The sequence below is a fragment of the Humulus lupulus genome, chromosome 8 (assembly GCF_963169125.1).
Source record: "Humulus lupulus chromosome 8, drHumLupu1.1, whole genome shotgun sequence".
NCBI lineage: Eukaryota > Viridiplantae > Streptophyta > Magnoliopsida > Rosales > Cannabaceae > Humulus > Humulus lupulus.
In genome coordinates this window covers 173843130-173853741 of record NC_084800.1, presented here as the reverse complement: position 1 = coordinate 173853741, position 10612 = coordinate 173843130, and the positions used below count along the sequence as shown (strand labels likewise).

Sequence of the window (10612 nt, the reverse complement as noted above, 5' to 3'; positions counted from 1 at the left end):
CCACCATTAGACAAAAGATTAACTTCTCCATAAGATGGTATTTAGACTCTACCCCGAGGAGTCTCTTACTTGTATAATACACGTGGTACTGAATAATATCATAAATGTTTTTATACATTAAATATTATAGTTTATGATCTAAAATGTTATCATATAAATATATATATACATTATTTTTTTTTAAATTATAAAAATGTTTAGGTTTAATTTTTCTTTTAATATGTTTATGTCATTCCTTTATATACATAATATTGTTTGTTTATTTAAAATTTATATGCCATACAAACTTAATAAATATATTTAATATTTTTTTAAATAAAATTAAGTACATTATTTGCACCTAGTATATATATATATATTAAGTTAATTTATTTAATTAATAAGGATTTAAATTTGTATACATACGACTTGATCGAGGGGAGACAGAAACTTTTATTTAGCTTTGTAAAACTTATGGCTCACTATAGATATTTTGTTTAAACTTGATGTAATGATTTTAAGTATGCACATACTTGCCAAAAAAAAAATTATATGGATTTTAAGCTGGTTCTAATGAAAAGACTTTAGAAATGGTGTTGTGTTGTTTCTTTTTAATAAGATGTTACAAAAGTAGTATCAAAGCTAGAGTTGAGTCGATTATGTAAACAACTCTATTTATACATTGAGCCAAGGCAGACCAGTACTCACTATAAGTATAGCAACTTATGTGTTAGTTTTTCTTATTTAACTAACCATGAGCTATAGATTGTAGGTAGCATGATCTTAGAACCTGCTGAGAATGATGTCAACATAATTATCCCTCTTAGAATCTACCATTTGAACCAAATATTTGGAAGATTTTAGATCAAACTGTTTGTATACAATTTTTGTCAAATTTTAAAAATGTTAAAACTTTAATTTGTTTTCATTAATCTTTGGTCGATAAATGATCAAAAACATCATGAAAAAAAGTCCTATATAATAATAAAAAGTCCCAAAATATAGCACAAATTTCTAAACACAAAACTAAATGGATTAAAAACATAAGTTAGAAAAACCCATAGATTAAAAAAAAATTAAATGTATGAAGAAAAAATAAATACATATCCTACATCATTGGTACCATTTTCCATTCTCAAAAGAGGGTTAGAGTGAAAAAGAAAATAAGAAATCGCACGCAACCCTAAGAAAGGCAGAAATCAGGACCCGAAGCATTGAAGCAAATGATATAAGATTTACACATTAAATTAACTAGCGGCTACATTTACACGAACGAACAAGTCCATTATAAAGTGATTACAAAATGAAGAGGAATGATATAACGTCGATCAAATCATAAGCACCGAGGGTCATTTATTTAAACTTAAGATAAGATAGTATTTCCCAAACCAAGAATCCCATCGACTAATAATAATAATATCATTAACCATTGTCATTACAATAGAAGCCATGCTTTCGAATCAAGCTTCTTTTTCCTATTCCTTTTTCCATTTTGGTCTTATTTTGCCAAACAGATGATTCCGATAACATTAACAGGATAGCATAAGCATAATTCACACTAACGAAAAATGAGCAGACACAGCTACTCCATCGATCCAGCACTAGTGTGTTCCATCATCGCTTTAGGCTCCAATCTGTCGTCTGGTCATTTTGCATTACACCATTTTCTTGCAAGTACTCCACAAATTCATCAATGAGGTATGGCCACGCGCCTTCTGCATCGTAATTCGAAAGCGAAGGCTCCACTGTCTGTCACAGAAAAACAAGGAGCTTTACCATGAGTTACACCTTATGAATTTGGTTCTATACATTATTAGAAATCATGAGGCGTTCAAAAAGAAAACACCTGATTTTTTAAACCTAGCATATTTTATTTCATTACAGCACAACAAAAATATCTTTAGGGACCAACTTCTTGAATTGTAACCCAGAATGATAAACCTCAGTTCCTATGATAAAAATAAACATGAAATAAACAGTCATACACCTCATCTCCTAGACACAGGATCACTCGTAACAACAAATTGCAAAAAAATCCAAAAATTAATATTAGAAGAATAAATTTGGAAAATTATAATTAAATGTTAAAAATAGAAGTTATTCAAGTGTTCAAAGATTTGGGATTCCACAAGAAAACATTTGACATCTACAAAGATATCTTACTCTTGCAAACTCCAACAGCTGAGACCATGTGTCCCTCGAAATAGCTTTATTATGCCGAGCCTGAAAGGATGAAATCAGACAAAAACAACAGTTCTTTTAAGGATGTACTAATATAACACACAAATGACAAAAGTAAAAAAAAAAATACACTTAAAAAGCACATATGAAAGCTTGTGAATCTTTTAAGGACAAACCATCTAGTAATAAATGTCTTCAAAGAAAACATCTCGCAACTCTACAAAAAATATTCTTTACATTCCGGTAAAAGATCATCTTCGTGTTTTTGTTTAACACATGACTCGTAGACATCTCAGAAATTCGAATGCAATTGGAAGCTTAAATAAGTAACAAGTAAACATTCAAGTATTTATATTAATTTAAGAGGAATAAAGCTCAAAGTCTGAAATTCTTGGTTTTAATATATCTACCAATCATACCTAATAATAAATCAGCCATTCAAAATTTCACTGCCCCAACCTCAACTAGTCATGAAGATTATATATAAAAATAAATAAACTGAAGACGCAATTCACAAACTTCCCTTCCACTTTGTTTCTATTGACACAAAAATTCAGTAATCCTTGGAATTAAAGAGAAATTTTAAAGAGGCAAATCATCTAAAGAGAAAGACTGAGGATCCTCAGAATTATAGAGAAAGAAGATAAATAACAATTGAGGAGAAAAAATTCATACAGCGGACACAAAAACAATTCATTAAGTTAATAAACTTCACAGAATTATCACAATGGAGAACTGAGGAACAGATCATCCCATAATTTGTAGCATTTCCTGTGTAATAGTGATGTCTTAAAAATCATGAAGCAATTCAATGAAAAGAAATACACTACCATAGTATTATTAAGCTCCAGGTGCTCATTGAGAATATTTGAGCAAACGGCAATAAAAGAAAGTTCGCTATGATATAGATATAAATTGCATAATGACAGGTAGATGCACAGTCTTAACTGTAAATAACAGAGATTATGAACTACTTTCTCACAACTTTAAAAAATCAAATCACCAACAAAATTATAAATCCTTAGCCACCTGTAGAAACTGGCACCAATGTTCCACCAGCGGCCAGTGCTTTTCAGCAAATAATAACTGCCACATCCCAATTGCAGTATCCAATGCCAAAGACTTTTGACCCTGATATAGAGAAATCAATATGAATATAACAGGGCATTTTAGACACCTATGGTAATTAAAATCTCCACTAAATCAATGAAAAGAACAGTCGACATTCATAGAGCATATTTCATTGTGTAGAGTACAGTTGACAAAAATCCATTCCTGACACTGAAGCTGAGGATTGCTTAATTTCAACCTCCATTTACATGTATGCCAAGTAAATTTATTTGAACGTAGTTAAAATAAAGAATTACAGAAGTACTTGAGAACTACAGATCAATAGCCCCAATAATTATGCACCACTTGCAACATATACATACAATATATATATAAATATATACATGATCAGTACTCAATAATGCATTAATATTTACCCTTAAATAATTACACATATTTAAGCCATTAAACCTTTATTCAATAGTTGTGACCATTTCAGAAAACGTACTTCATCTATATAAACATTTAAATATATTTATATGTGAATATAGTTGGTATGAGTGGCATTTTAGTCAACTAAGAATGCATTGATCATTTAGTCCAATTTTCAATATATCAATTGGCATTTCTATCGTAAAAATAGAACAAGTCCAAATACATATGTTGAAACGTTTGAGTACCTTTTCTTTTGCCCAGGCAAAGGCAAAGTTGTATATCTCGCGAAACTTTTCTGAAAATATACAGGTAATACATTAATACATGAGAATAAAGGCTTAAGTTTTAAATCAACAAATTAATATATTATACAGATTGCTGCAGAGCTTTCACACTTACGTTCATCTTTCAGCTCAGAGCGCATAAATGGTATTCTTTCACAAAACTTTTCAAGAGTATCTATCCTGCCATCAAAAATTAATCATAAATAAATATCAAGGAACACGAGCTAATTTTTCAATAGTTCCAGGTCAGCCATTTGGATTTGAATGTGTAACCAAAGAAAAATCAAAATATTTGATTACCTACCCTAGTGCTTGTAATCCCCCAATAAACTCCTGCTTGGAAAATTCACACATAGTTGCAGCCTTCATATGCCACGAAACAACTAACTGTTTCAACAACCCGTGGTCCACACAATCCAACCAAATCATTACCCGGTTAAGATGAATAAAATTGAGCGGAAAGGGATGCCAAAAAATGGGGAGGGGTGGTTAGCAACTGTAAAACTTATCTAGATTTTAGATGAAAAACTTGGGGTAGCAAATGCATTGCTACTAAAGATCTTAAGCATCACAGCAATATTTTCCAATTTTTTGCTTAGTTCTGTAAAAATTCAACCTCCTCTCATGAAACCCTAGAACAGTCATTGAATATTTGAGAAAAAAGTAAAAGATGCATAATTAAATGTCAATCCTGTTGATAGCCTATCCTCCCGCAGTTCAAAAATATTAACAAATAAATTTTGAAAAGTGAAAAAAAAATAAGAAGGATGTGTTCATAACATGGTCTGCACTTCCAAGGGGTCAATTACAAACTTCATTTCAGTTCCAATATGGGTAATTTTGACGTGTTCTTATTAAGTTTTAACTGTTTCCTTGAACAGATTGTGTACCTGTTTTTTCATTGACATCTAATTTTAAAAGCTTCATTTGGATCAACAAGATGGTATCTTAAGTTCCCTCATCCCATCCCACCCTCACTTCCGCCCCCCTTATCTCTTATATATCTTTAGCTTATACTCTGAATAGTACTTATCCAAGTCCATGTTTTCCCATCCCCCCCGCCCCAGAAGTCAACTTTGATTTAGACTAAGCACTATTCTGAAATTGCATCCTCCAAACTTCAAAAGCCAATCTAGTCTACAATTTATTACAAATGAAAAAAAATAAATAAAAAATTGGTACACCCGCCGATGCTGAATTTCATCAGAGGAAACCTACTTTATTAGAGTCTAACTCTCCATAGTCACGTAGAACAAAGGAAAACAGTATGGAACAGAATGTGACTAAGTTTCATAAGTTGCTGTATTCTCATCATAATTTTTTTGTTAGTAGTTTTGCAACTTAACTAATCTGTTTTCTCAGCCAAAAAGATAAAAAAAATGCACAATCTGTCTACAAAAAAATTGCATAGCATTCAAGAAAACCTAAGAGAATTCGTAGAATACACATCCATAATTAAGAAATTAAATATACATACCATGACAATATCTTGAGGATCAACCTGTTGAATAAAGAGACATCAATCACCATTCAAATTATAAATATTATCAATGATTTAGTATAGTAACCAAATACATGTAAGAAATTTCTTCATATATATATATATATATATATATCAATACCAGGTTAATCAACCCCAATCTAGAAAGAGGTCCAACAACAGTGAGTAAAAGAGTCACCTGAAGGTCATTACAAAGGAGAGTAATCCCATCAGCTAGAATCATATCAACATATGGATCTGCAGAAAGACAATTATTTGAGTGAGCAGAAATTCTTCTAAACAATATACATTTGCAATCCAGTAGACACCCAAAATCAATGTCCCAACAAAAAGATTTGACTTTAAGATATTGAATTGCCAAACAATTTCATAATCAATTCACTTTCCAAGTGTGAAGTTAATAACACAATTTTCATATGTAACCCAACAAACACGCAGAAAGCCATGTCATTTGAAAGAAAAAGATGACAAAGCTTAACTGAAGTCAAAGTCTCCATTTCCAAGACACCCAAAATTAGAGCCAAACAAAATCCTTAAGAAACACACCATGTCACAAGGCACAATTGAAAAGGTGATATCTATCAATAATCACCAGGACAGACAAAAAGCAACTGACACAAATAGGATTAATGTTGTTCCTTTTATAAGGCGGATACAGCCCACAGATTTTAGGAAAAATTAAATAAACATGTTTATCACTTCTTTCTGAAAGTGCTTTAAGCACATTAAAGTCCTAAAACTCTTCATATACAATAACACCGGATCATGATAATTCTAATTTGGAACAGATTTTAAATACACAGCACTCTCAGAATTCTTCATCACATCAGCCTTCAGGATGTTCTGTACAGTACCAGTGAAAAATGTGCAACTACTTCTTGTAGGAAAAAATAAGCAAATGTACACTTAAACCTGCCTTTATATCTTTTGTAAAGCTCCTCTAAGTGTCTAGAATCAGTAAATGATTTAAACTGGGGGTGGCTGTAGAATAAATCAAACGCTCCTTCAAGATGCCAGTCACTGGCCTTCAAAGCCTGCAACGCAACTTTTTCACTGCACAAAATAAAAAGTTAATTTTTCTATGAATCAAACCACAAATTAGAAATTACATATATATTGCAAGTCATTAAAGAAGGGGAAAAACAACACCATTAATGCCACACCAGCACAGGTACCTTTAAATTTGGGGCAGTAAATATAAGGTAAAGACGTAAAATATGTACAATGATATGACCAAGGAAATCAAAACACATTAGGATGAAATAACACAAGTGCACACAGTAAAATCATATCCAAAACAACAATATGACTTCCAAGCAAAACCAAACTATATATCCTTATTCTACCTTTGTCACCGAGGAGTATTTGTTTCCTCGTTGGATAACAAATACATCCAGGGAATGTAGCTAGAACTCATCTATCTAAAGGTGTCAAATGAAAAACAAAAGTAAAGTACATTGGCTTGTTTTAAAAGAATTTCAAATCAGAAGTTGTTTTCATAAGACATGATAAAAGCACACACACACATTATTTTTTTTTGATAACCGAGGATATCAGGGGCCCCAACCCCACTAATCCCTCGAGGCCCTGGCACTTGCAACCGGCATATTTAACCGGTATTCGACCGTGAGACTGCCCCAGTGGCCCCAAGAGGTATTTAGACGCTCGTGGGGAATCGAACCTGGGATGGGTAAGATCCACATGTTCGCCCTTACCACTTGAGCTACCTCTTGGGGTTACACACATATTATTAAAACATACAAGAACAAACAATATGTACCCTAGAACAAGACCACACCAAAGAACCCCAAATCCTTAGGAAATCAGAAAACATTAAGTTTTAAACTTGTTTAAAGTGACTACAAACAAAACTACCCATAACCATTCTGACATTTCAAGGATTATTATGTTACCACCAAAACCTCCTAATTTCACAATTTATTTCCCATCTAATTTTCAACCATCTTAAAAATCTGCACAATGTCCTGGAAACCTAAGTAACCTTGAATTCTGCCAACAACGTTACACAAAGAAATGTGCCACGGACAAGGACAGTGTAAGAACACATGATCCATTGTATGAGACAAAAGCCTGATAGTCTTGCAATACATCAGTAAATATTCATCTTTCTTAAAATTAAGCAACCAACTAATTAAAGTTGAGCACTGAAAATCTAAAACCCTATCATCTTATACCAGAAACTTCACCAAAACTTTAGAGGAATAAAAATTATAAAGTCTCCAACTTTCACACCCATCAATCAAACATGAAATCCTAAAGAATACGAGGATAGAGTAGGATCGCATTTTTTCTTTTCATTAGTGTGAATAGGATCCTAGATCTTTTTGTCATCTAGTAGAAAATAAAATTTCTGTATGTGATGTTAATGTGTCTCATTTATATCTCCATATTAAGTATCCAAGAACCAAATAGGGTGCATTCATTAGTCTACTTGTGGAATCTGTGCTCCAACTTCATATGTTCAAAAAAGAACTAGACATTTGAATATGGCTACTTTACAAAAACTAGCTTCCAGAATATTTCCACAGAAAGAGCAATATACATATCATTTCTCACAGAAATATCCAAAATTATTACGGATGTTCCACTACTCTTAGTACGTATTTGATATTTCAACCATATAAACCTACCAACAGTTATTTTTGATAAATGCCAGATATCTAGGAAGCATTTTCCTTCCTTGCATTTCCTCTAATACCCAAAATCCATGAGGAATACACAAATAGAAAAGGGAAAAAAAATCATCCAGTTACTGTTTGAATTGTGGCTTTTCATCACCAAATCATCGAAACCCAGCCAAATGTATGACTATGAGAGAGTGAATTACTACAACTTAAGCCATGTCTTATTTTATACCGTTATGCTCTTTTTCTTCTTGGCAGGAGAGCAAACAATAAAATTTATCAACTCAAAACAAACAGAAGTTTATGAGAGCAAAGATTCAATGAAGAAGACTTTTTTTCTTGTTGTGATAACACACAAAAGTTTTGCTAAAATCGGCAAACAGAAACAGAAACAGAAACAGAACTTTATAATAAGATCATTGGTTTCAGAAATCTCTTGAATGGAGCACAGAATATATTTGTCAATACCTACATAACCACATGCTAATAAAAGCTACACAACAATTTTAAAATCATATTAATCAATAGAAAAAGGATAGCCCACAAGAGATTTTCCCGAGAAGAGTTCAAAGAAGTCCGAAACATAATTATATCGCAATGACACAACTCATTGAGCTTTATGATAAAAGATAAAAAATAATAAACACTGACACACACAAAGATATACACATAGACATGTATAATACATGTATGTATTCCCTTTCACAGACCAATAGCTAGCTTTTAACATTTTAACAATTCTACGTAATTTCTGACGGGACCCAAAACTAGAGCTTGGTACAGAGAAAGAGAATGAATAAACTAGAGCCCACTCAGTACCGAGAACGTAAAACCTTAAGGCTTAATGTATCATTATCATGGAGAAACAGAAAACGCAACAAAAGCAAAGTGTAAACTTGTATATGCCTTTGTCAATTTTAAGCAACTATAATGGATCTCCAGCTGTCTACTGGAATAAAGTGTATCCAAGAAGAAATAGTGTTTTTTGTTGTAGTTACCACCCAAGAAAAAGTGAAATTAGTGGTTAATACAATGTGAATTTAAAATAAAATTCACTGAGAGAGGTTATTTTATCCTCTGAATATCTTCGCCTCTGTTTATTATTTTCCCTTTAAAGCACATTCTTTTTGTATACTTTGTTGGGAGGAGCTTAAAATCATTGTGCTGATTCAAGTAGATTTATTCACATAACTATAAAATGAATAGAAAAAAGTAATATGGTTCTCAGGTACCTTGCTCCAGTTATAGCTATGAACTGCTGCACTTTGTCACGGTGACCCCTACCCAATTTGTGCTGTAAAAAATATGGTATATAAATAAATATATGTATATATACAAAAAAACCCAGCATATTACCATCATCCTTATTAAGAACAAGAGCATTTTGAATAATAAAATACAGCAAATTTTACAATAACAATAATAACAAAATTTAAGAGCAAATTTAGAAGCTACATAGACAAATTTTACAATATGTAATATATTGAGCACCTTCAGTGTGAACATTATGGAATAGAAATATACTTAGTTCAAGTCACGGTACAGCCATCCTTCTCAAATTAAATTATCAGTTTATAGAAAACCCACACAACTGCCTTTCCAATGTTTGACAATGAAAAGAAAACCCATTAAAATAATCTCTTAAAAAATAAATTAAAAATAAACACAGAACAGAACGAGGGTAAATAATCACTTCAAACCTTCCGATTAGACCATAAAATAAATAATTATTTGTATTTACTCGTTAACTAAACCTATTTGCAGCTAAAAAATAAAAGTGGATTTCGTCTCTTAGTTTTTCAAACCTAAAATGATAATATCTGTAACAATCACATCAATCAACAAAAGTAATAACATCGGGAACAAGCAAATATGGGAAGAAGAACACGATGATGATGATGATGATGATGAATTACGTATCAATACATAGCTTGCAAACAAGCACAACAAATTCAAATCTTAAATGAGAAGCATGGACAGGACTAACCATTTCGGAGGTGGTGGAACTAAGAGGCTAGTGAGAGAGTAGAGCTTCAAGAGAGAAAGCTAGGGTTTCTGGTGTTTTCTTTCTTACTTTCTTTCTTTCTCGCACAGAAGCACTTCCTCTCTCTCTCTCTCTCTCTCTCTCTCTCTTCAGTCTGAATCTATCTCCTTTAGTATTGCCATCATATTATTAATATTATTATTATTATTTTGTAGATTTTTTTTTAAAGTGGAAGAATTTATTATTATTATTATTACATTAAACTATTGTTATTTTATATTAGAATAACTTTTATATAGTGGTAAAATGTTTAAGTTTTGGATAAACTTTATATTCTAATAAGTTATAGGAAATTTTTAAGGGTTTCAAAAAAAATTTTACTGTAGGACTTTTTTGTGTTCTCAACCTGTGAATAGTTTTTTGTGCGATTTTTTTTATGATAGTTTATTTTGTAGTTATTTATAACATCTTGAAAATTTTTAAAAAATTCTGAATAATTTATAATGTCAAAAACTAGTTTAAAAACAGGTTGTTGCACTCGTGATTAATTTGT

General features: G+C 31.7%; 1 protein-coding gene across 1 annotated transcript; it reads right to left on the bottom strand.

The window, feature by feature from the left end:
• Nucleotides 1-1298: 1298 nt before the first annotated feature.
• Nucleotides 1299-10217, bottom strand: LOC133798675 (uncharacterized). The gene is made up of 11 exons (XM_062237111.1): nucleotides 10063-10217; nucleotides 9308-9369; nucleotides 6347-6483; nucleotides 5609-5667; nucleotides 5407-5430; nucleotides 4234-4316; nucleotides 4045-4109; nucleotides 3891-3940; nucleotides 3190-3291; nucleotides 2143-2202; nucleotides 1299-1728 (listed from the first exon to the last, which is right to left on the bottom strand). The coding sequence occupies exons 1-11, from the start codon at nucleotides 10063-10065 to the stop codon at nucleotides 1594-1596; spliced, it is 780 nt and encodes a 259-aa protein (XP_062093095.1). The 5' UTR covers nucleotides 10066-10217; the 3' UTR covers nucleotides 1299-1593.
• Nucleotides 10218-10612: the final 395 nt, after the last annotated feature.

Excerpts from the sequence above, each read along its gene's own strand:
- LOC133798675 (XM_062237111.1), bottom strand. Across the intron at positions 5,668-6,346 it reads GCTTTACAAAAGATATAAAG|ATCCATATGTTGATATGATT; the intron begins GCAGGTTTAAGT and ends GTCTTTCTGCAG. Across the intron at positions 3,292-3,890 it reads TTGCCTGGGCAAAAGAAAAG|GGTCAAAAGTCTTTGGCATT; the intron begins GTACTCAAACGT and ends TCTCTATATCAG.